The 25,588-nt window shown below is 44.6% G+C and overlaps 1 protein-coding gene across 4 annotated transcripts in view; it reads left to right on the forward strand.

Annotated features, from left to right (window-relative positions):
• Nucleotides 1-4,994: 4,994 nt before the first annotated feature.
• FANCI (FA complementation group I) overlaps nt 4,995-25,588 on the forward strand; it is a 33,212-nt gene continuing 12,618 nt past the window's right edge. For 2 of the 4 annotated variants that reach the window (XM_083475314.1, XM_083475316.1), the window contains exons 1-25: nt 4,995-5,090; nt 5,374-5,444; nt 5,945-6,039; nt 7,209-7,281; nt 8,013-8,143; nt 9,864-10,020; nt 10,114-10,171; nt 11,007-11,048; nt 11,554-11,677; nt 12,157-12,242; nt 12,402-12,534; nt 13,862-13,954; nt 14,136-14,272; nt 14,574-14,754; nt 15,677-15,764; nt 16,726-16,856; nt 17,454-17,524; nt 18,138-18,252; nt 18,366-18,488; nt 18,863-18,931; nt 20,544-20,645; nt 22,211-22,411; nt 22,527-22,648; nt 23,150-23,314; nt 23,518-23,697. In XM_083475314.1, the coding sequence (XP_083331440.1) occupies nt 5,956-6,039; nt 7,209-7,281; nt 8,013-8,143; nt 9,864-10,020; nt 10,114-10,171; nt 11,007-11,048; nt 11,554-11,677; nt 12,157-12,242; nt 12,402-12,534; nt 13,862-13,954; nt 14,136-14,272; nt 14,574-14,754; nt 15,677-15,764; nt 16,726-16,856; nt 17,454-17,524; nt 18,138-18,252; nt 18,366-18,488; nt 18,863-18,931; nt 20,544-20,645; nt 22,211-22,411; nt 22,527-22,648; nt 23,150-23,314; nt 23,518-23,697 (2,666 nt within the window). In that variant the 5' untranslated portion in view covers nt 4,995-5,090; nt 5,374-5,444; nt 5,945-5,955. Of the gene's footprint in view, nt 5,193-5,373; nt 5,445-5,944; nt 6,040-7,208; nt 7,282-8,012; nt 8,144-9,863; nt 10,021-10,113; nt 10,172-11,006; nt 11,049-11,553; nt 11,678-12,156; nt 12,243-12,401; nt 12,535-13,861; nt 13,955-14,135; nt 14,273-14,573; nt 14,755-15,676; nt 15,765-16,725; nt 16,857-17,453; nt 17,525-18,137; nt 18,253-18,365; nt 18,489-18,862; nt 18,932-20,543; nt 20,646-22,210; nt 22,412-22,526; nt 22,649-23,149; nt 23,315-23,517; nt 23,698-25,588 lie in introns of all 4 variants that reach the window. The other 2 variants (XM_083475317.1, XM_083475315.1) reach the window with 2 other exon arrangements.

Here is a 25,588-nt window from a genome sequence, read left to right on the forward strand (position 1 = left end):
GGGACAGACCACACCCACAGCACCCCCCTTCCTCTGCCAGTGCAGGTAGGCAGGATCTGCTTAAGACAAACCCTCATACGTAGGGTTGCCATATTTCAATAAGTAGAATTCCTGACTACCCCAGAAATAGTGATTTTAAGCTTTTTGAGCTGTTTCTCATGCTTTTTCCATTGCATACGTCCGGGTTTCCCCTTACATTTTGCCGATTCTGCAAAATTCCTCCCCAACGCCATTTTTACACCTGGAAACCAGGACATGTCAGGAATTTTCCTAACATATGGCAAGCCTACTCATACAGGGTCTTGTGGGGTTGCACTATAGGCTGCAGCCTGGCTTGATGTTATTTTTTTATTTGCTTTTTAAAAAAATAGTTTAACAACAACAGCCGCAAAAAAATGCAAACGTAACTTGATTCTGTGTTTCCTTTCCTTTTGTTATATATGTGCCCTTTGCTGTTGTTATTCTTTGTATTGTCATTTGTTTTAAAGGGCATTTCATGTTGCCATTTTAGATTGCTGTGGGAACTCAAGGAGAAGGGTGCACAATAAACAGAAATATTATAAATAAATGGTACTGTGCACGATTTCTTCAAAATGTGGTAAGCCAGCTCTGCTGTGTTTGGGTGGGTGGGTGGGTGGGGGGGCTCCTGCTTATTTTGTTGAATGCATCCCTGGACTTCTGTCCTATTCTGGCAGCACCACTGGTACAGAGTCTCTTTCTATGTAACCAGAACAGAAGACTCTGCTGAATTCTGACAGAAGAGAATAGGACAAAGTGTATATCTTCACTGGCAGTAAAGACAGCAGTGATTATCAACGGTTACTTTTGCCTTCCTCTTTCAGTCCAGAGAGCGTCACACCAAAGGGGGCTTCCCAGGGGGCACAGTGGCAAAACAGATGGTGCAACGCTATGGGGAGCTTATGCCGGGCATGTTTTGTAACTGTGTTGAGGTTTTTATTTTTATTTTTATATATAGTTACATATTTGAACGAAGTAATAATAATAAATAAAGAAAAATAAATATGAACACCCCACCCCTGAGACCATTCCATTGTAACTATCTAACCTCCCAAAATTTCAACACCTCTTGCGATGCTTTAACCCCTTTCTGTTTTAACAGTACAAATTCTACAAATGCCTCCCATATTTCCTCAAAACCATTTATCCTGCATATTCCCCGTCTTACCTTAATAGTAAAGGTAAAGGGACCCCTGACTACTAGGTCCAGTCGTGACCGACTCTGGGGTTGCAGCGCTCATCTCGCTTTATCGGCCGAGGGAGCTGGCGTACAGGTCATGTGGCCAGCATGACTAAGCCGCTTCTAGTGAACCAGAGCAGCGCACGGAAACGCTGTTTACCTTCCCGCCAGAGTGGTACCTATTCATCTACCGTATTTTTCGCCCCATAGGACGCACGTTTCCCCCTCCAAAAATGAAGGGGAAATGTGTGTGCGTCCTATGGGGTGAATGCAGACCTTCGCTGAAGCCTGGAGAGTGAGAGGGGTCGGTGCGCACCGATGCCTCTAGCTCTCCAGGCAGCTATCCGCAAGCCTTGCAAGCCCGGTGGGAGTTCCTGCGGGCTCACAAGGCTTGCGGGCAGCAGCCTGCAGCCCAAAGCACGGGGCGCCCTCCGGAGGGTGCCCCCTGCTTCGGGCGGGTGTCCGCAAGCCTCACGCGCCCGGCGGGAGGTTCCGCTGGGCGCGCGAGGCTTGGGGCGGCAGCCTGCAGCCCGAAGCACGGGGAGCCCAAAGCGGTGCAAGGCTTGGGGCTGCAGCCGCGGCTGGGGGGGGGAAATAATTTTTTTTATTCATTCCCCCCCCAAAAAACGAGGTGCGTCCTATGGGCCGGTGCGCCCTATGGGACGAAAAATACGGTACTTGGACTTTGAGTGCTTTTGAACTGCTAGGTTGGCAGAAGCAGGGACCAAGCAACGGGAGTTCACCCCGTCGCGGGGATTCGAACCACCGACCTTCTGAACGGCAAGTCCTAGGCTCTGTGGTTTAACCCACAGCGCCACCCGTGTCCCGTCTTACCTTAATAGCACATGTTAACTTATCATTAACAGCTATATCCCACACCTCTTTATACCATTCTTCCATTTTATATTCACCTTGCCCCTTCCACTTCCTAGCTGTAAAAATTCATGCAGCTGTCAATAAATTTGTGAGAAAGTCCTTCGTAGCCCGCGAACCTTCCACCCCCACATATGTTGAGATTTAAGGATTTGAATTCCATTATCGCCAGAACCGTGGTTGGAAATGAGTTCCCACTGTGAGACAGGGAGAAAGGGGGAGAAAAGAGGTACAGGACTATTTATTGGTGGAGCTGTGTGAACAAGGCATGGATGGGGTTCAGCCAAAAGCCACTCAGATTCCCCCCCCCCCAAAAAACATAATGATTTAGCATCTAGAGATTTGAAACTCGTATGAATTACCGTATTTTTCGCAGTATAAGACGGACCAGACCACAAGACGCACCTAGTTTTTGGAGGAGGAAAACAACAACAAAAATATTCTGAATCTCAGAAGCCAGAACAACAAGAGGGATCGCTGCGCAGCGAAAGCAGCGATCCCTCTTGCTGTTCTGGCTTCTGGGATAGCTGCGCAGCCTGCATTCGCTCCATAAGACGCACATACATTTCCCCTTACTTTTTAGGAGGGGAAAAGTGAGTCTTATAGAGCAAAAAATACGGTATATTAGCACACCGTGCTCGCAAAGCAACTGTTAAGCAACTGCATGTTTGAACCAGTCTTCAGGGCTGCTGCTTCACTCAACCAACTTGGAAGGGTGTTTTGTTTTGTTTTGTCTAAAATAAATTGGTGCAAACTCTTTTAGCACGTGAAGATACGATGGATTGGATACAGGGGAATGAAGCAAACTGGTTACTGGCTTCCAGTGCTGTTGCAAGTACAGTATATAATCCACATTTGGGCACCTCCCCCCAATATAACCTAGATGGGTACAGTAGCAAAAAGTGAAAAATTGCTCCTTAGTCTAAAATTACCTAATTGCGCCACTGATAGCTTCTGTTCTCTTGTGTTAGCTCTCATCTGTGAACAGTTCAGGCTTTTGTGGAAAGCTTCAGAAATAAGCCGGTGTGTTTGCAACAAGAAAGGCCACTTAGGTTAATCTCTGCTTCCTTTTAAACATAGGTTGAAATCTCCTCATGGAACAAAGGCTTCCCCTTGTTGCTGGGTACTTAGGGGTTTTGTACAAAATGATCCAAGCCACGCGTGAGGCAAGAAAGAAATCCAGGAAAAGGCCAACCTGCAAGAAGTGTTACCCTCACTCTGATTTGGTTTCATGATGGTGATATTATTATTATTATCATCCTTCCTGGCAAGTCTTGAATGGGCTTTCTGTCCGAACTCTTGGCAGTGAAGAAAAGTCACTCAAGGGTTAAGGCTGCACGGGACAACAGCAACTGGAACAAATGTTATGTAAATGAAATGTTAAAAAAAATAAAATCAGATTGTTTTGCAGAGAGAGGTTGGATGAGGTCAGGGCAGAAGCAGATTCCCAGGTCTTGCTGATGTGACCCTCATTTGGGATGGTGGAAGAGAGAATATGACAGAAGGACTATGGGTTGCTTTCAACTAACGTATACTCAGAGTAGAGCCACTAAGATAAGCAGCCATTTGGGTCCATTAATTTAAGTGGGCCTATTCTGGGCGGCTGAATACAACACTGTACAATGGTACCTCGGGTTACATACGCTTCAGGTTACATACGCTTCAGGTTACACACTCCGCTAACCCAGAAATAGTGCTTCAGGTAAAGAACTTTGCTTCAGGATAAGAACAGAAATCGGGCTCCGGTGGCGCGGCGGCAGCAACAGGAGGCCCCATTAACTGAAGTGGTGCTTCAGGTTAAGAACAGTTTCAGGTTAAGAACGGACCTCCAGAACAAATTAAGTACTTAACCCGAGGTACCACTGCATACTCCACTGCCATCAGCAGAACCTACTGGATGACACCCATCGCCCAATCTAGTCCAGTCCCCTTATAAAGCCATCCACGTCAGTGACCATCCCTGCCTGTATCCAGTAGGAGTGAGTTCCATAGTTTAATTACGTGCAGTGCTAAGAAGTATAGTGGTACCTTGGTTCTCAAACGCCTTGGTACTCAAACAAGTTGGAACCCAAACACTGCAAACCTGGAAGTGTTCCGGTTTGCAAACATTTTTCATAAGTTGAACGTGCTCCGTTTTTAATGCCACACTTAAATTTTGAGTGCCACACTTACGTTTTAAGTGTTACGCTGGCGTCTGTCTGTTTTTGCTATTTATTTTGTGTTTCTGTTTTTGCGGATTTTTGTTTTTGTGACTGTGTGGAACCCAGTTCAGCTACTGATTGATTGATTGTGTGACTGCAGTACATTGTTTATTGCTTTCATTTTATGGATCAGTGGTCTCGTTAGATAGTAAAATTCATGTTAAATTGCTGTTTTAGGGGTGGTTTTTAAAAGTCTGGAATGGATTAATCTATTTTGCATTACTTTCCATGGGAAAATGCACCTTGGTTTTGGAACGCTTTGGTTTTGGAACAGACTTCCAGAACGTATTAAGTTTGAGAACCAAGGTACCATTGTAATTTCTTTTATCTGTCCTGAATCTTCCAGCATTCAGCTTCACCCGATGATTTCTTGTGTTCAGAGGGAGAAACACTTTTCTCTATCCATGCATAATTGTATAAAAAGTACCAAAAACTTGCTAAAAGCAAGAAGCTCCGAGCACTGCAACCGTTCTTCATAGGAGAGTCTCTCTGGGCTTTTATTTAGTGAGCACCCCTTTTATGTAGCTTCTGTCCCTGTCCCCACCGTTTTCGTAAATCGGCAGGCAGCAAGCAAGCCTCGAACGCGCGATCTTCCCAGTACCGCGCCGGCCACCCTACGCGCTGCGCCACAGCACCATCCGGGGACTTAGCTTGCAGCGCGGGGGGTAGGGTGGGGAGAACAACGGCGAAGCGGAGGCGGCGCATGGGTTGCCTAGGGAAACGGAAGCTGTTCAGAGAGGGGCGGGACTCCGTTGCCGGGGCAACGCTGACGAAGTTCCAGGCGAGAAATTCGGCGCTCGGGGAAGTTTTGAAGGAAGGTGAGGCCGGGAAGCAGCGCCTGAGGCAAAACAGAGAAGAGGGTCGGCAGCGGGAGGGGGCGCGGACGTAAGAGGGTCACGTGGCCGAAGGTGGGTCACGAGGTGAGCGGTGATTGTTGGTCATTAGCCAAAAAAAAAAAAAATGACAAGTATTTTTTTTGGGGGGGGGGCTTCCTTTGAGCCAGGTTAGAAAAAAAGGGGGAAGGTGAAACTGTGTCTCTGAGCATGTGGAGAGTGCCTCTTTTGTTTATAACGGTTTCTGTACCAATTTTTCCCCCTACAGGGAGCTCAAAGTGGCATAAATGATTCCCACTCCCTATATTTCCAGTTTTGTCAGCGTAACAAGTCTGTGAGGTAGGTTTGGCTGAGCGTTGAAATTGGCCTATTGAGCTTTATGTATGTGTGTTGAAACAAGAGTCTTCCTAGTTGGCTGCACCATCATGGATACACCTGTGTCACCCCAGATAAGAAAGCTTGGTAGAAGATGTGAAAAGAAACCCAGCCGTTGCAGCAAAGTTGTGGCAAGTGGCTGTACGTTTGAATACTTTCCCACTCGCTGCAGTCATACAAAAATACAAAGATAGCCCCAGCGTGTCATTAAGGAGTCATCCAAACTTCAGTTCCACCCCACCCCAACCTATATAATGCGCTTTTTTTATTGGATTCAAACACATCCCCGCTTGTAGTGCAGAGTGGTGCAGTCCACAAAAAGCTGTACAGTTTGAGGCTGCTATTTGCATCAATTTACCTTTCAAGGCCTTAGATACAATCTGAGTTTCCTCTGTTTGTTTCTGTAGGTTAAAACTCTTTTGCTAATTTTACAGATCACAAGTTTTTTTGTTTTGTTTCGCCAGCTCTATTAACAATGGACCAGAAAATCCTGACCTTGGCGGCAGATGAAAAAGCTGAGCAACTTCAGGCATGCCTGCAAAGCCTGAAAGAAAATGAGGTGAGCTGTTGTGATTCTCACAGCATTTCAGTTGGGGGTGTGTGTGTGGATCCACTGATAGTGCCCTTGTTTGGGGCTGATTGTAAAGAGGGAAAGAGAATCTGTGGTCCTATGTATGCAGCTGAACTCGCAACTCCCATCAACCCAAAACACATGGAGAACCACTCCTATCCCTTCATTTGGACATTGCTCATTCTCTTCAGTGTATTGTTTCACCATCATGGCTTCCATGATCAGTAGTTTTGTGTCCAAATTGTGAGGCATCCATATATAGTACCTTCATGCACCTTTATTCATAGTTTGCTAATTGCACGAGTTGCAAGTTGCTAGATATTTGTATTTATTCCTGTTGTATTTCCGTTTCCTTCTACTAACTCATAGCTGTGGGAAGTCCCGTGCATTTGGGGAAATGGTAAAAATTGTGGTGACTGTCAGTGGGCAGCTATGCATCTGCCGTATGCCCAGGTTCTGCAACTTTTGCATTCTGCACTATGCAGTATCTGGAACTAAAACAGAATCTCATGCAATTTGTATGTTTTTATACGTCTCCCTCCTCCTGCAATGTTACCTCCTGTACAGTTTTATGACAGCTAGATAATGTCGTTTTGCTTACATTTTTCATCATTGTGTTAAGGTTGCCAAGTCTCCTGCCTTTTACTAACTACTAATGACATCTATATCCAATGCGTTTCTTGCTCCTCTTAGAAATCATAGGCAAGTGGATTGCCACTTCCAGTTTTTCATGGCCTTCAAGTGTTACTGTAGTACTGTATATAATTCACAAAAATATTTTTGGGTGCATGCATTCCTCTGTGGTTCTCCCTTTTCATGAACATGGTGTATTTTAACTGCATGTCAGGCTATCTAGTAACAGGCCATTCATCTAGTCATCTATGATGAGTGGAGGTTGCTTCCAGGTGACCAGGCATGGAGAACTGAAAAAAGTTTAGGGTTAGGCAGCCACAAATGATTAATGTAAGTATGTAGGCTAGTAAATATTTTGGATGTATCTGCAAGGCCGTATTAAGAGGACGGTAAATTTATGTGCCTTAGTGATGATTGTATGGAAATTAGTACCTGGTTACACACAGTGTTTCTATTATCATTGGATGTAGAAGCTTAAAGTGATGATAAATGAATCTTGTGCTTCCCCCCTCTTCTTGCTGCAGTTGAAAGGCTTAATCACAAAGCAGGCTTTGAAGGGAAAGGAGATTGGTGCCCTCCTGAGAGGAATCTTCAAAGGTACCACACAATGAGTTGTGATAGACTGATCTATGAATCCTTTTTTTTACCCAACTGTTCCATGTATGACATTGATATCTTACAGTTCAATCCTAATCATGTCTACTCAGAAGCAAGTCCTGTTGAATTGGGTTAGGATTGCAGCCTTAAGCAAGTACTTGAGTGTGGCTGTAATCCTATGTTCATTTACTTGGAAGTAAACTCAGCTGATGTCAGTGGGACTTGCTACTGAACAGAGAAATATGGGACTGTGCTGTAAAGAATCTTCTAGATTTTATTTTTTTTAAGAGACACGCTGTGGACCAACTGAATGAAGTGGTCCCCAGACCACAGTTTGGGAACCCTTGTTCTAGACAGTATTGCTTGCAGGTGGGGAGAGTTCTTTTGAACTTGTCCCAGCAGTTGGGTTTCCACTTAAATGTGCCAGTGTTAAGTAATTCCATGTGGACACAACTGATGTTTATTTGTGAACAAGATACAAAGATATAGACTACGAAAGGGGATATTTTAATTTGGAGCTTCTGTTAATAAAGGAATTTGGGAGTCATGCAGAACCCTTTAGCTGTTTAAATTGCACAGAAGAAAGTGAGTAAATGGTCAGAAAAATTATTGAGAGTGTTGGTGAAGTCTAGGCCATCAGCTGCTCTTTTATCTCTTGTAAGAGCTGTCTTAAAATGTTTGCTCAAGTAACTTCTTTATTGTTTTTGTTTCCCTTGGAAATTCCACTCCAGGTTCTCCTTGCTTCCAACAGACGGGCGTTGTTAGGAGGCTCAGCGTTTATAAGCATTGTGTCCAGTTGGTGGAGTCGGGGGATCTGCATGTGGAAGTTGCATCTGAAATTATACGGCTGCTTATGTTAGAGGTAGGAATGGAGTTATCAAGACTGGTTTCTCCAGATCTACAAAGTGAAATGGAGATGATGGTTCCCTTCCACTTCTAGATTCCACGCTTAAATTACATTGCGGTCATCTCCTGAGAATCCTGACCCTATGCATGTTGCGGAACATGCATGTTATCTAGTGGGGCTGATTTTCAAGACACTACGTGTGATTGCAGCTTTAGAGAGCAATCCTTAACTATTAAGAAGGGTAGGTAAGGAAAAGGCTATTTGATATTGTGGGCCTCCTTCTCTGCAGATGGAGGAGTCCACAGTGTGGTGGAAGAAAGCGGTGCTGTGGTCACTGACTTGCCACCAATGTTCTGTGTGTGGTGGAGCCACGAATGGGGACACATTGTGGGAGGCTGTGATTTTTCCAGATCCAAAGCCTCCTTGTTCCCCAGACACGGATTCTATACACATACGCACACGCCATTACTCTGTCCATCTCCTTGGTGATGAAATCATTTCTAGGTCATAGGTTTCCTCCTGGTGTTACACCTGTGCGTTTGACAACAGTTCAGCACAGTGTAATTTTGTAAGTGAGGCTTCTCCTACCACTTAGGTCTATCACAGGAAAGTTTTAATCTGCTCAGTTTCTGTGATTGAAGTACAGGATCGGGACCCCACTGCACGTGTGCATATTTAACATGATCAAAGGTAGCCAATCACCCATTCCCTCTCCCCTCCCTCTCATTATATATAAGGGTCTGATGACTTCTGTTTCAGTGTATCTGAAGAAGTGTGCATGCACATGAGAGCTTATACCTGTAATGGGAATTGGGGTTGCTTGTGCGTAAACTGCAAACTGCTCCAAGCTGGTTGTATAGCTAAACCTTTCCCTGGTTTGACAGCCCTTACAACGCGACTGTCTCAGTCACTGGCAGAATCCGTCAGTGGGCGTTTCCTAAACTTCTTCCAACATAAAAATTCCTTGACTCCAAGTCTCCTCCTAGATTCTCTGCGCAGAAGCTTTCTGCGCAGCGTGGGCGTGCCAAGCAGAGGTCCTGTGCTCTCTCCGCTGATCTCACTGGAAGAGTCTCGGAGCCTCCCCTCCGCAGTACTCTCAGCCTCCCCTTTCTCCCTGGTGTCCCCTGGATTTCCTTCCCCAGCGGAAGCTCTCTCTCTCTCTCCTTGCTAGTTCCCTCCCCTGCATCATTGGAGAGTCTTACCTCTCCTCTTGCCTCTGATGGCAGTTCCCTGACATACCTAAAACTACTCAGTTGGTCTGTAAGGTGCTACATTATAATTTTTAAATTCTTTTGGAAGGATTCTTTTAAAGACTTTCTTAGATCATATAACTTTTTTGAAGACTTGATTCTTTTAAAGGAGTTTTTAGGTTTTCAAGAAGAGTCTTTTTAACTATCTTTTTAAAGAATTGTTTTAATTTATTTTGACTATAGCAGACCAACACGGCTACCTACTTGAATCTATGATCAAAGGTAGTTTGTATAGTTAGAACATTCTAAGCCTTCAGGTTCTTATTGGCTAATGTGTCATGTAATAAATAAGTGATACTGTTCATTTCCTTTCACCCGAGGAAAGACATCCCAGTGTGTTCATGCAACAACTATTTCTAATGCAGCTTTCACTGGCAACTTGAGATTGCATTTTTAAAATACTTTCGTTATTTTAGTCTGGACCCCTCCCCCCTTGGTGCATATTTTCATATGCATCTTCCCATATCTTGTCCCTCATTTTTCAGGCTCATGAGCTGCCAGGTTCTGCATTGGCTGACCTGGCAACTTCGTTTGTTGAAGCTATCAAAGGTGGCATCTTGCTCAGTGGCAGGTCTTTGGAGCTTTTCCCTACAGTTTTGACTGCACTAGCGACAGCTAAAGAGACGCTGGTTTATGGGGCAGGTAAGCCCTATCCCTTCTTTCTTCCTTGTTTTCATTTGACTAGCAACTCGTTCTAAGTGCTCTTGTACTGTGTGCTTTCCCACCCCTTTTCAGGTGAGCTGAGTGGGGAAGAGTTTAAGAAACAGCTGATCAATACACTTTGTTCCAGCAGGTAGGCATGTCTTCAGCAGGTCATGTACAGTTCTGTGCTTGCCTTTAGAATTGTTCAGAATGCACCAGTTTTATGTAAGCAACTCTTTGCTATGTTTTATCCAGTCAAATGTTAAACTCTGCTGCTGCTTTTTATTGGTGTTCACTTGACTTCCACCAAAATGGTGAGTTGCAACAACATAAAAATGCAATAGCAAAACCAGTTAAAACATTTTACATTCAAAAGAACAGGGTTGGTCCTAAATATATTTTTAGGTGTCAAAGACCAGGGTAAAGAAGTGTGTCTGCATCGTATGAGAAAAGCCAGGCACAACTCTTTGGGGAGGAAATTCCACGGCTTAGAGGTTGCCACAGAGAATTGCCTCTCCTGGGCTGCCACCACTGAACTTCTGAGGGTGGCAGAATAACAAAGAAGGCTCCTTCTGCCAGTCTTAACACCCAAGAGGGTCTGTAAGGAAGGAGGTAGTCCTTTCAGATATTTAGGGCCTAAGTTTTTAGGGCTTTGAACACCGACATGAGGACCGTGAATCACGTCTGGAAATGAACTGGCAACCTGTACAGGGTTGTTGCTTTCTTTTTTTGGAAAGGGGGGGGGCAGTTATATGTGTTCTAACTAGGACCCCAGCCAGTAATCTGGCTATTGAAGTTTCTGAGTCATCTTCAAGGGCAGCTATTGCAATAAATCCAACTGTAGGTGCACTGGGGCAGACATCTCTCTCACCACCCCTTTATTTCACAAACTGTCATGTGTAACACAACTATCCCTGCTGGAAGTATTTTTTGTTAGTACTTTATTTTCTGTTTTCAAACCTTCTGATTGATTTTTATATGGGCAGGTGGAGTCCTCAACATGTGATACATCTCTCCTCCATGTTCAGGTAGCCTCTCTACCATTTTTTATTTTCTTTTTTCATTGCTGACTTGGGGAGCACTTACAGAGGTGAGGGGAGAGCAGTGTCACTAGGCATGTCAGTCATAATCCATGCTTGCACTTTGGAAGAAGTTCTAGTTGGCCAAGTGTTTCCTAAGTGGGAAAGGTTCTTGATCCAAGGCTGATTTCTGGGATATACCATTTGGGGGCCAGTGTAGTGGAGACAGTATCAGACATGGAGCATGGAGACTTGGATTAAAATCCCCACTTAACCATGAATGATTGTGGGCCAGTCTCAACCTAACCTGCCACACAGGATTGTTGTGAAGATAACTTGAGGGGTGGGGCTGCCTTGAGCCCCTTGGAGGAAAGTTGGGCTATGAATGTAAATCATAAATAATACTTGCTGGTTTTTGTACCGTGGTGTCTGTGGACCCAGAGGCTTCTCTGCTGATGTTTTGGACTGATGTTTGGGTAGATGATCTGGACTGGCTTTCATCTTTACTCTGCAGGGACATCCCACTGAGTGCAGAAGAGCTGCAGTTTGTGGTGGAAAAGGTCTTAAGGATGTTCTCTCAGTTGGACCTCCAAGAAATCCCTCCTTTAGTTTATCAGCTTCTGTTGCTTTCTGCAAAGGTAAGCTTTTAGGAAAATTTGACCAGGCTCCGCAAATCTCAAAACCTGGACCCTGCAACTGACATGCAGTAGGTTCTGTGGATGACTCAGGTCAGATAATGATGATGATGATAACAACAACAATAAGTAATAATACTAATAATTATTATTTATACCCTACTCATCTGGCTAGGTGATTTCCAGTACATATAAAAACATTATCTAACATTAAACATTAACAACTTCCAATTCAGCCCAGCATTGCCTAGTCTGATTGTTAGAAGTTTTTCAGGGTCCTGGGAAGAGCTCTCCTGGTACCTGGTCCTTTTAACTGGAGATGCCAGAAAGTTTTGATCTGATACCTTCTGCATCCAAACATGCACTGCACTACTGAGACACAATCTCGCTCCAAATGTTTGTATGAATGTTTATTGTTACTGTGCTTTATTACTGTAATACTGTGGTGCACTTTCTGTTTACTTTGTCTCGTGATCTTTCAGGGCAGCAAGAAAAACATTTTGGAGGGGATAATCAGCTTTTTCAATCAGATGGATAAAAAGCAAAAAGAAGAGCAGGGAAATTCAGAGTGAGTCCCCTCTTATATTCTCATTTTTTTGCCCTGATATTTGTTACTCTCTTTTCCCTGTAAGGACACCTTCGATTCTGGGGCAAATGTGTTGTCTTAGTTTCTCTGTGCCACAACTGTCTTTCTATATTTGGCTTCTCTGTGACTGATGCTTTTCAGATCAATGGACCTTGAAGAAGCCACAGTGCCCCTGGACCAACTTCGCCATGTGGAAGGCACCGTCATTCTGCATATCGTGCTGGCTATTACTCTGGACCAGGATTTGGGAAAAGAGCTAATAAAATACTTAAAGGTATATCAAATGCATAATGTTGATGCTGAGGATGTCGCTGATATGCCAGATATTGGTAGCATTAATCTGTTTATGCCAATGTTAGATATAACATTGATAACTGTTGATAGCAATCTTCTAGGACTGAGCTCACCCCATGGGACATTGTTCTGACGTAAGCTAATTGTGGCTTGAAATGCCAGTCACTCCTAGAATTCTGTGATGTCTTACCTGCTTTCATTTTTTTTCAACTGGGTGAAATGCTTGCTGGCTTTGGCACTGTGTTCCTGGTTTTTTTAAGCCACACTTCTTTATATCTGATTTATAGGGAGCTGTGGTGTGTAATGTCATCTTACCACATTAAACAATTGCATTGATGAAACTGGCAGTTGAAATGGGGTGTGTGGCTCTGTGGGTCTGATGCTTGTTCCCAGGTTAATAAATTATGACTTATTAAATCAGGAATGTTACATCCAAATGGAGGCCCCTCTTTTGCAGAAAGAGAGACACAAAAATCAAAGTAATCTAGCAGCCCTGCTTATGTTAACCCAACCACATGGACCTAGTGGCTGGACTTGTGTCCTCTTTTTGGCTCTTTCTCCCTGCAAGACAAAGAGAAAGGGGTAGAAGGGAGATTCAGAATTCAGCTCTGCAGCATTTATACAGCTGTGGGAGCAAAACAGTCCCAAGCACTGCATTTATAGCAGAGCAGTTTCTCAAAGAGGACTGTGTTAGGGAGGCTATCTGCAAGATGGTCTTTTTTCCTGTAAAAAGGAGAGTGAAAGACTTTACACAGGCTTGAACCAACTCTGCTGCCTAACCATCCCCATCTTTTGTTGAAGTTTTGGAGAGAAAAGTATTTGGGGCACAAGGATCCAGAGGGGCTTTGGGAAGGCTGTGATGGCTTCTGCCATCCAAGTGCAAACTTGGCTTTTGACTTTTGTTTAGAAGAGCTGGACATTCAGCCAAAGCTGAGAACTATGTGTCTGAATAACTAAGCCAATGCTAGCTGTTGCAGAAAACACTGAGCTACATGAATCAGTGGTCTGAGTCACTATAAGACAGCTCGATGTGGAATAAATTACATGGTGAAACAGATTCAGTGACATAGCTGCCAAGCTTAGTCCGCTGAGACAAGAGGAACACTCATGTTCGTTATTGGTCTAACGTCCATTCTAACTATAGTTTTAAATAAAAAATGAAACATTTACTTTATAAATCTCTCTCTCTCTCTCTCTCTCTCTCTCTCTCTCACACACACACACACACACACACAGAGTATATATATAATCATCTCATGATAAATATGAAGCCCTCTAACTTTCTCCATTTGCTTGATGCTTTGTAGACTGAGCAACAAGGGGATCTTAGCAAGGTCTTGTGTCCCTTCAGCATAACCATTCTGCTCTCAGTGACCAGAATACACCGATTTGAAGACCAGGTATGTCTTTCCCTGCTAGCGCTTGACTACATCAGTGAGCCTGATAGAGAATATTTAGGGGGGCTGATGGAGCTTTTAGTTGGCAGGTTTGTTCACGCGATGTTTGGTTCTGGCTGGGACTCTCAGTGGTGGAAATTGGACAAGCGTAATCTCTCATGCCCACTCAACTTTTGTGCTTTAGGTCTTTGACTTTTTGAAATCTTCAGTTATGAGGAGCTTCAAGGACAAGCAGTTTCTTCAGGGCTCTAAGTTCCTGCAGGAATTGGCTCCTCAAAACTATGACATATCTGCCGTGGTTTTGGAAGTTGTGGCAAACAGGTGAGTTTCTGCAGTCTACCAATGTAGAACTTGATGGACAAATTTCTCACCGTTTCTCTACTCTCTCCTCAACCCCTGGCATTATTCTTCAATAGTAATGCACACATTTAGTAAGTGGGGAGATGTGCCCATGCCCAAGAACGTACATAAAAAGAATCTGCTTATGCCCATCTGGTTCAGCAACCTATTCTTACAGTGGTGAACCATATGCATATGCAAAGCCCGTAAGCAAATGAATAAAAAGTAAATGTTCTTTTAAAGTTGCTGTCTCCCTCTCCCTTCTTTTAATGACTCCATCCAGTGTGTTTGGTTGGGATCATGTGACTCGGGGCCTGGTGGATCTTGGATTCATCCTGATGGACTCCTATGGGCCAAAAAGAACTTTGGGAGGCAAAGTCATGGAAACGAACCACGGCCTTTCTAAAACTCCAGCCCAGCAAGCTTGTAAGTTGGGAACTGATCTCCTATTGGAAGCCTTCAAGGTAAGGAGATGCCATTATAGGGAAACAGCTGTGATTTATATTATCTTCTCCAGTTCTTTGATAACATTTCAAGCATTGTTGAATCTTTCAGTTAAAATTGGAGCCACACCTTTCTTCCTTAAATCCAAAAATGTTTACTTTTACACCATATAAGAGAAGGAATTGCACACCCCTTGTACGTTCCTGCACAAGTCACAGTTCTGAGCACAACTTATGATTAGGCTGAGCTAAGCACACAGTAATGATATGCACACTGTAATAGGTATGAGTTACTCGTGCGTAAACTGGTGCCTTTCTCGGTTAATTTGCCTTGTTAAACCTTTCTGACTGCACAGCCCCTTCTCATCGTGGCTGCCTCAGTCACTGGCAGAATCCGTCAGTGGGCGTTTCTTGAACCTCTTCCAACATAAAAGTTGTTTGACACCCAGTCTCCTCCTCCTCTCACTGCGCGGGAGTCTTCTGCGCAGGGAAGGCGTGGGTAGCGGAGGACCTGGGCTCTCCTCACTGATGTCCAGTGAAGAGTCCTGGAGCCCACTCTCCAATTCCCCCGTCTGCCCCCCTTTATCCCTGGTGTTGCGCTGATTGGCTTCCCCCTCTACTGAGCTGTTTCTCCCCCTGCTGCTGGGTCCTTCGCCAGCAGAATCTGGGAGCCTCCCCTTTGCCTCTCGGTCTAATGCCAGTTCCTGACACACACATTTTGAGGTTGGCTAGCTGCCTTTGTCTGCACCAAAAGTGACTGATCCATCATCCTTTGCTGGAGGGACATTAATTCGGGTGAGGGTCTTTCCTTCCACTTGCTCCATAGTTAGGGCTATGTTAGTCATAGCAGCAATATTGGAGTAAACTTTTTTAAATCTGCAAGTCTGGCTACAGCCTCAAAAGTCGACCTATGACTGAATTTTAGTGTCCTGTCTGCTTTCAGGTCCATGAACCGATCAGAAGTGAAATACTGGAACAGGTCCTGAACAGAGTCATCACAAATGCAGGCTCCCCTATAAGCCACTTCTTAGGTAACTGTGAAATGAGCAAAGGGGGCACATTATTGCAAGGGAAATCTCATGATCTCATGTCTGCACAGTTCGATAAAACAGCTTTTTGATTTCTTTTCTCCCTCAACTTCAGAAGGGAGTGGTGCTCCATCTGTTTTCCAGAGCCATAAAATACCATGACGGAAACCAGAGCGCAAGGAAATGCTGTTTAGCTTCCCACCGCAGTGGTACCTATTTATCTACTTGCACTGGTGTGCTTTCAAACTGCTAGGTTGGCAGGAGCTGTGTCAGACCAATGGGAACTCACCCAGTCGCAGGGATTCGAACCGCCGACCTTCCGATCGGCAAGCCCAAGAGGCTCAGTGGTTTAGACACTCTCTCATGTACCTTATTGTTATTATATGTTTTGTTGTTTTTGAAAAACTATACCAGTCTTTCCATTTACAGAAAGGGAGTTTATGCAAAGAAAGTCCAAGGGAGTTTATGCAAAGGAAATCACACCAGATTGCTGCCAAACCTAAAAACCAGTGGTTTGTAGCAGTTGTAGTCAAAATGCAGTTTATTCCCAATTAGAGCCCCAGTTGCATACAAAGTTATTTTCCCACACCCATTTTATCCTCATAACAACCCTGCGATGTAGGTTAGGTTGAGAGATGGAGACTGACTCTCGTTTGCTAACTGAGCTTCCTGGCTGATTAGGGCTTTGAACACGAGTCTTTTTGGTCTTTGTCTGAAATACTTAGTGTCTGGCCCTCAATCCTTAGTGAGTACATATTTGAAGAAGTCAGTTGTATGACCTCTTATCTTTCAATGTTCTACATTTTTTGGAAGTTGACTTCATAATTTGTGCAGTTGTCTTTTCTTGATCTGTGAACCTACGAATCAAATGCACTTCTTTTTCTGTCCCTGGTTCTTGACACCTTGGCCTTCTCTTTCTCTTATTGAAGGCTGCAGCTCTCCTTGTTACCGTTTTCTCTTTCAGATCTGTTGTCCGGTATTATCCTGTCTGCCCCACTCATCCTTCAGCAGTCTTCTTCAAAAGTCGCAGAAGCCTTTGATCATTTGTCATTCTTGCCTCTTGACACAGTACAAGGGTTGCTTAAGGCCGTCCAGGTAAAGTTCTTTTATACTGGTCAGTTTTCAGCTCAAAAAGTCCTCAAAATATCTTACGAAAGAGTGCAGCATATTAAAAAAAAAGACTTCAAAATATATTACTACTCTTAAATTCATTCATTAAAATATCTTTTTATCCCTTCTTTCCATCTAAAACAAATCCTTGAGACACCTTGCAATCTCATCCGTATATTTAAAAATCAATAAAAGATGGAAAGGGCATGGGATATAAAGTTAATGTATCAGAGATCAAAGAACTCAGCAGGCCAGACAATTGCTAGAAAACTGATGTTTCTGCATAGTGGCATAAAGTTGTTGTGGAGAATGTGGGACAGGTTCCCTTTGACAAGGCATTCTAAGGTCTAGGTGATGCTTTCACCTGTATGCCAACCAAACGCTACACTCAGGTCTTGCTTGTGGGCTTCCCGTTTATTTCTTGCAGTTCTCTTGCGGCTCATAGATTGGGAATGACTGACGTGGCTCATTGATTAGGCTGATACAATGTCCTCCTCACCCTTCTCTTCTTGGCCTTCCTGCTGCTGCTCCTTTAGTGAAACTGCAGAACACTTGGTTTAATGCGTTCTTTTTTTCTCCCAGCCCCTGCTGAAAATTAGCATGTCCATGAGGGACTCTCTGATCCTTGTTCTTCGCAAATCAATGTTTTCTGGGTAAGTTGCCATTTTTTATGCTTTCAAAGTAAATAGACATCTATGGAGTTCCTTGGTTTCCCTACCCCCACCCCTCACTGCTTTTATCACATAAACAACACATGTGGAAAGGAGGGTGTAACCTGAGGAGAGTCCCAAGAGCCAGATGGGGTCGCCAGGAGTGCTATACGCTCCAAATTCTGCATGCGTTAGTTTTTTTACCCAAGGGCTTACCCACAACTCCATTTGCCCTGTCTCTCCCCACCCCCTGACTGGAAAACCCAGTCTTTAGCGCTGAATCAGAGCAAACAGCAACTGGGTTTTCTGCAGATTGCTGTTTGTTCTGATTTAGCACAAAAGAGTAGGTTTTCTGCTTGGACCCATGACTTTCTAGGCACAGGACAAGTGTGGGCAAGCCCTTTCCTGAAGCCTTGGGGGAATTAGTTTCTCCACGACATGAAAAATGAACCAAAGTTCATCATGCTTGGTTGATAGAAATAATTATTTATAATGGGTCCCAGTAATAAAATGTCCAGCATGAACAAGGTAGGGAGGACAGGGCACCCCAGAATTCTCAGAAGAAGCATCCATGGGTGTCCTTAATTGTTCTCCCTTGCCTCTGTTTCCATCACAGGCAGCTGGAGGCCCGTAAGTCAGCAGTTGCTGGGTTTCTGCTCCTTTTAAAGAATTTTAAGGTTCTGGGTAGCTTGACCTCCTCCCAGTGCAGCCAGGCAATTGGTGCGAGTCAGGTAAGCAGCCAGCAGCTTCCCAAAGGTCCTGTGCAGCCCCAGGCACATAGGATTGTGGCTTCAGTCATAATAAACCGGAGATGATTTCTCATGACTCTGTTACTGCCTTCTAGGTCCAGGTGGATGTTCATACCCGCTATAACGCAGCAGCCAATGAGGCCTTTTGCCTAGAAATCCTGGGCAGTTTGAGGCGATGCTTAAGTCAGCAGGCTGATGTCAGATTCATGCTCTATGAGGTAAGGAGGATCCTTTTGGCCGTGGTTCCACATAATTTCTTTGGTTCAAGCAGTGTCGAGGTTGTGGATTAATGTCAGCATCTGCAGGCCTTTGGGAAGCTGGTTCCTGGTCTTCTGTAAGTGTTTGTGTGCTGGTGTGTTGTAGCGCTCTAGTTGTATAATACCCTTCCACACCTCTGCTGTGCTTCATGGCAGTGCGATGGGACCTGATTTGGTTTTGTGTTTTATATTGTGAGGATCAGTTTTTGCTTCTGAGCATAGTGGCAGGCAGCAGAGGCAACATGGTTGTCTTCCATTGCCTACAGTGATGAAAATTGCCTGTGAGTGTTTTTAAGGCTCTATTATTATTATTTTAACCTTTTTTTCCCTCTCAGGGTTTTTATGATGTCCTGCGGAGAAACTCCCAACTGAGTAATTCCATTCTGGAGATGCTGCTGTCTCAGGTATATGGCAAGATCAAAACATTGCAGGCTTGGTTCAGACAGTATGACAAACCATAGTTTGGTATTGCATGTCCCAGCCCCAGGCTCACATGCTCTCTTCTCCCCAGTCTTCCCCTCCCTGTGTGATCTTGGCTTCTCGGTCAAGTCAGGCCTTTATTGTGCATAGCCAAGGGCCATTACCAATCTTAGTTTCTGATTCTGGTTTCAAATTCAGGTTTATAGGGAAAGCACAAACCAGAGCATCCTGGTTCGGACAAAATGGCAGCCTTAGACCCGGAAGGTTTTTCTGTTACCATTTTTTGTTAGTTTTTAAGATGCCATAGGACACTTCATTGCTTTTGCTATCTGGTGGGGTAGCAGAGTTTACACAGCAAGAGGAGGTAACTCATAAGATGAAGTGAAGACGTGCATCAACTTAGAATCTTATCCTTCTCTCTCTTATTTTTTTAAAACTGCTGCTTATACCTGCGTTTCTGGCTGCCACCGTTGGGAAATGTACAGTCATTGATGGTTTAACCAGGGATGGAGAACCTTTCCATAGACCTCATTCCCTCATTGGCAACGTTCTCAGGGCTGCAAGCTTGTGACGGGCAGAGTAAGAAGTAAAAAGGGGGTGGGACCAGGGGCAAAAGTGGGCAGAGCAACAGAAGTGACTCTTAAGGTAGACACTGTGTGTGTTTGCTCTCCATCCTTCATCCATGCAAGCAAGAGGTATTATCACAGATCAGGGACTCGTTCCAGCTAGGCAAAATCATTCAAAGTGGGTGCAAAGCATTGTCAGTGGAGGTTGTGGCCTGGGGAGAGTCCTGGGGCTCAGGTAGAGAGGTGGCCAGAGAGCTACATTTGGCCCCTGGGCCTGGGGTTCTCCAACTCTGCTTCAAAGCACCTGAAACTCAATACAAGTATTAGAAGCCCCATGGTGGTGGGGAAAATAAAATGAATGGAAGGTCAGTAAGCAGTGCATCAGTTTCCTAAGAGAGAAGGCAAATGCACATATCTTGAGCAATGCACTTGAGATGTGGATTCATGCTTCCCCCTCCTTTTTGGACAGATGTACAAACTCCCAAACTTGGGAGTAAGCTGTCTCTCCTGTTTCCAGGTGAAGCTGTCTGTGCAGAAGGTTAATTGGCTTCCCTTTGTGTCAATCATAAAGACACTTCCTTTCCACCTCCCTCTCTCGCTGCCCAGAGCATTGCTTTAAGTTTAAAAACAAAGGAGCATAGAATTGGTGATTGGTTGTTTTTTAACTATTTAAATAGAAAAAACATGTCAGGCACCTGGGGGGGATGCTGGTTTAAATGGGAGCAGGGGGTAGTGGGAGGAGAGGGTTGAAAATCTGTACTAATGTATATTTGAGCCAGGTATGTATGTCAGTGGATTTTGCACACGGTGGTGGAAAAAAAACTATTCCTGTTCCCGGGCAGAGAAGTGTGGGTAGGAAGTATGTATCTGTTTTCACCCTAGTTCAGCAATCCTAAGCTAGGGAAGATTTATTTCTTCTTTCTAACTTTAATTCAGATGCTTAGCCTTTCTCCCCGGTTCCCTCTCCTGCCTAGCAGCAAAGTGGGATGATTCTCACTTGTAAAATGTTGTTCCTTATTTATTGTGGCAGATAAAGCGGTATTATGAGCCAGAACCTGACCTGCTGCCCCCGTTAAAACTAGAGGGATGCATCCTGGCTCAGAGAGACCAAATCTTCCTGCAAGAACCTTTGGTGAGAGCGTTGAAGGATTGAGTCACTTGGATAATGGCTGTTAAAAGTTTGTTTTCAGTTCCACTGATATCTGGAGCTTGTAACTAGCATCTTTCAAAGGAAAGTGCCAGCATATTTCTCATAAATTAAGAACTGGCACCACTACAGACGCCACATAATACGCATTCCATATTTGTAAGAACTTGATCACTTCGTGTGGCAGCACCTGAACTTTGGAACTTCTTGCCTATTGAGATCAAGCAGGTGCCATCACTGTACTCTTTTTGGCACCTACTAGACAAGGGACGCAGGTGGTGCTGTGGGTTAAACCACAGAGCCTAGGACTTGCCTATCAGAAGGTTGGCAGTTCGAATCCCCGTGACGGGGTGAGCTCCCGTTGCTTGGTCCCTGCTCCTGCCAACCTAGCAATTCGAAAGCACGTCAAAGTGCAAGCAGATAAATAGGTAAGGTAAACGGCGTTTCCATGTGCTGCTCTGGTTCATCAGAATCGGCTTTGTCATGCTGGCCACATGACCCGGAAGCTGTACGCTGGCTCCCTCGGCCAATAAAACGAGATGAGCGCCGCAACCCCAGAGTCAGCCACGACTGGACCTAATGGTCAGGGGTCCCTTTACCTTTAGACAAGCCTAACCAGATGCTTAGAAAGTTGGGGTAATTTTAATCCGTTTCAGTATTTTTACTTTTGTATGTTTTTAAAGTACGGTTGTGATTTTTTCCTCCATTTTATTGTTTTATCTTTTTTGTAAACCACTTTGAGGTTTGTTCTTTCTTAACAAGCAATATATAAATTTATTAAATAAAATAAATAAATAAACTGCAGGTCCTTTTATCTTAAACAATGCATTACTCTGCACTGCTTTGGAAGAAAAGCTTCCAGAGCGGTTAGCAGCTGCCAGGCCTGAATCAGAAGCACAAGGGAGGAGGCTGGGGGAGGGTTAAAGGCCCACCCGCACTATTAGTGAAATGGCGTGAATGGTGTCCTGTCCAGCTTGGCCCTGGCAGAACAGATTACTGTATAGCAGAAGTTTTCAACCTTTTTTGGGTCCACGGCTTGATCAACTCCATTCTTTCTGCAGCACCCCTGTGGGGCTCAGAAGTCCAGTTATGTCACCCCTTGCCTGCAGAGCTGGCAGCCTCTTGCCCTTTTTCAAACATCCTCCCTTGTGGAGGGTTCCCTCAGCCTCCTCTCCCCTCTCCTTGGTCTCCCAGAGGCACCATTTGCACGTGGAGCTTCTAGCCAGGACTGCTGCAATAAACAGCTGTACAAGCCTTTGGGATGCAGAGATGCAAGAGGACATCAGAGTAGGGAGGGAAAGAAAGAAAGAGGGACAGAGGCCAGTGTTGCCCGCACCACCCCTGGCCATCATTCAAGGCACCCCAGGGTGCCACAGCACACTGGTTGAAAACCACTGCTGTATAGTATTAACCCCTCTGTGCATTAATTTGACTTAAGCATGGTGGTTATATGAAGCTGGTATCTGTTGCAAGAACATTTTCCTGAGGAGGGAGGAGGCATCTGAGCAACCTGCATGACCATTAATGATTGATGCTGCAATTTCCTTCAGGCTCACTTACTCTGCTGTATTCAGCATTGTCTGACCTGGTATAAGAGCACCTTAAGCCTGCGCCGACAGGCTGAGGAAGAAGAAGAACAAGAACAAGAAGAAGATGATGATGATAATAAGGGTCTCCAGCAAGACTTGGAGGAGATGCTGGAGTCGATCACACGGCGAATGATCAAGAGTGAATTAGAAGATTTTGAACTGGTAAGTTAGGAACAGGAAGGGAGAAGACTGCTCCTTTCTTTCTTTCTTTCTTTCTTTCTTTCTTTCTGCAAAGTCCTGGAGATGAGATTTTAATTTCTTTGCTTTTTATGCTCAGGATAAGTCGGCAGACTTCTCTCAGTCTACAGGAGTGGGCTTGAAGAACAATATCTACGCTATTTTAGTGATGGGCGTCTGTGAGGTCCTGATTGAGTACAACTTTAGCATAGGGAATTTCAGGTAAGGAATGAAATTATCCTCCCTCCCTCTGCCCTCCACCAGCATCTACGCATACAGCCAGCAGGACTTCCCAGCTGCAAACTGCATGGGATAGATCTTGCAAGTTCAACACAATTCCTGATAGCAGAAATAGTGAGAAAACCTAGATGGTCTTGTTGAGCTCAACACTTGGGCCCTTGACTAAGTCTCTGGAGGTTCTGGGTTCAGGTGACTGCCAGTGGTGTTAATCCCAGCTCTCCTCATGTAGTAGTGGTCCTTTAATCCCAGTAGGATGGAAATTAGTTCAGACGTTACTTTGTCCTATCCTCCCTCAATTTCTTTTAAAACAGCTTTGCAAATGGGTCCAACTAAGTTACCTGTCCATTCTAGTGAATGACTAATATCTGCATGTTTGTCTGTGTCTTTCATGAGTGAAACATGAAATAAAAATACCTAGGTTCTGTTTTGAAATCGTTTGTCTCATAGTTTTTTGCATTTTTATTTCTGCAATGTGTGTCGCAGCAAGAGCAAGTTTGAAGATGTTCTGGGCCTGTTCAAGTGCTATACCAAACTTTGTGAAATCCTGAAAGAGAAAGCTGGGAAGAACAAACCCACTTCGGCAAATAAAATTGCCCGCAGCTTCCTTTCCATGGGCTTTGTGTGCACGTTACTTACAAGTCTCTTCAGGTAAGGGCCTGTGTTTCAAGGCACATTCATCTAGGGTATCTAGAAATTTTGTATCTCTCTTGATACCTGATTGTGCTTTTACCCAATCTTAGTGGTAGCTTAAGTCACCTGAGATTACACCACTTTCTCCTCTGGCTCCATCCCTGATTCCTTTTTTGCCATGTTGACAACCATTGAGAATTTGCTTTCTTCTGATGCCCCAGGGACTGTTCCCAGAACCACGAGGAGAGCTTGGCCGTTCTCCGCTCCAGCAGTGAGTTCATGCGCTATGCTGTCAGTGTGGCCTTGCAGAAAGTACAGCAGTTGGAGGAGACGGGACAAACAGATGGGCCTGATGGGCAGAACAGAGATAAGATGTTCCAGAACCTCTGTAGAATCACTCGGTGAGTCCCATGGCCTGAAGACTTTGGTGTGGTATTAGTAAAGGGTACCTCTTAAATATCTCAAGCTCTTACATATTAAAAAATGGAGAAAGAAAACAAAGAGGAGTTTGAAACTAAGTGTTGGGATTCTGAGCAAGTAGCCTCTTGGTCTTTGAGGCCACTGAGCAGCAGACTTCTGTAGTAGTTAGTTAAGTCAAACTGTTTTGTACAGTTTTTGCAATATTGTAAACAATATCATATAGAGGTTTCCAATAATAAATTCAGCTCTGTAATACAGGCAGAAGATACTGCCATCATAAAGTGTATCTAGGCAAGAAGAATATGCATCCTGAATATTTTTTATCCTTCTGGCTTGAGAGAATCCCCAAGGCAAGAGAAATGAGCTGTTTCTTGAAGCTGCCTGTCTTAGGTATGCCGGTGGTTCCCAATGATAGCAAGCAAACCTGAACAGATGTTCATCTGCCATGCCTCCCCTGACTCTGCTCTTCCTCAGGGACAGTGGGGGCAAAGGGAAGTTAAGAGTCCATCAGGCATTTCTGCTGTTACTCCCAGTCCTCAGCACTCTTGACTGTTGGAGGCAATGCAGAGGCAGTGATTCTTAAAATCATCTCCCCTACCCTCTTGCTGATGTTGCTGACTCCCACAGAAGCCAGGGGTGTGTGGAGGTAGGCTTCTAGGCTTAATAGCAACCAGATGTTTTCCATCTCTCTGGGGCAGGAATTCTTTGCCTAAGTTGTGTCCACCCACGCCGCTCTGCTCTTTCTCAACGGCAGTAGGGGCGGAATGAAGTCCAGGGGAAGACATACATTTTTCTGGGTTCTCTACCCAAATTCACCAGCTACAATGGTGAATGATACACTAGTGGAGGGATGCCAGGTTCCCTGCGCAGACTGCAGCATGTTAAGTACACAACTGCCAACCCCAATGGCTATGTTCTGCCTCCACCGTCAGAGGCAGTGACGCTTCTGAATATCAGTTGCTGGAAACCACATGAGGGGAGAATGCTCTTGCACTCAGCTCTTGCTTGCAGGCTTCCCATAGGCTGGCCGCTGTGAGAATGGAATGCTGGACTAGGTGGACTCCTGGCCAGTTCTTACTGGGATCACATTGTGCCACTGAAGACTGAGGAAGTCCTAGCCATAATGAAGGACTTGTCATAAGATGTCATAAGATGCACCCATTCAGCAGGGTGCAGCTTGTCAGCTATATATAGTGGACGACCAGGGATTTGATTTTCATTCTGTTTTTGCTGCCTGCCTGAGATGACAGAAACCTGAGAAATTATCAAGCAGCTGGCATGCCCAGTGTGTGGCTTGCTGGCTGTGCATGGTTTTGTTGGCCACAAACTGTGCAAGCCTGACTTTGACTGTACAGTGGTACCTCGGGTTAAGAACTTAATTCGTTCCGGAGGTCCATTCTTTTTTTTTTAATATATATTTTATTCAGGATTTTCTTGTTTTACAAAAGTGTAGTGCCTCGTATTTTTTTTCCCATGTAACATTTTTACAAATCCGTTTCATTTGTTGAGGCATTAGGGGGAGAAGAAAAGAAAAAAGAAAAAAGAAAGGGGGGGTGGAGAGAGGGAAGATGGATAGGGGTGGGGTCGGGTGGCGGTGTTTCTATTATGTTTAATGTATGTAGAGTTTGGTGTCAGCGTTGCTTGTGTTGTTCACTTGTGTTCCTTTGGTGGTGAGAGAGGTTGGGGTTGGCCTAGGGTGTGATTGTTTGCTTGTGATTGGCTGTGGTGATCTTTGTTTTCGTGTGTGGGTGAGGTGGGTGGGTGTTTTGGATCAGGTTAGCCATATTGATTTGTATGCTGTTGGTGGATTATTGTCACTGTCCTGTTGGGCTGTGTATGTGATAAAGGGGAGCCATACGGGGGTGAAGGCAT

Source organism: Podarcis liolepis (assembly GCF_965112155.1).
Source record: "Podarcis liolepis genome assembly, chromosome: 14".
Taxonomy (NCBI): domain Eukaryota; kingdom Metazoa; phylum Chordata; class Lepidosauria; order Squamata; family Lacertidae; genus Podarcis; species Podarcis liolepis.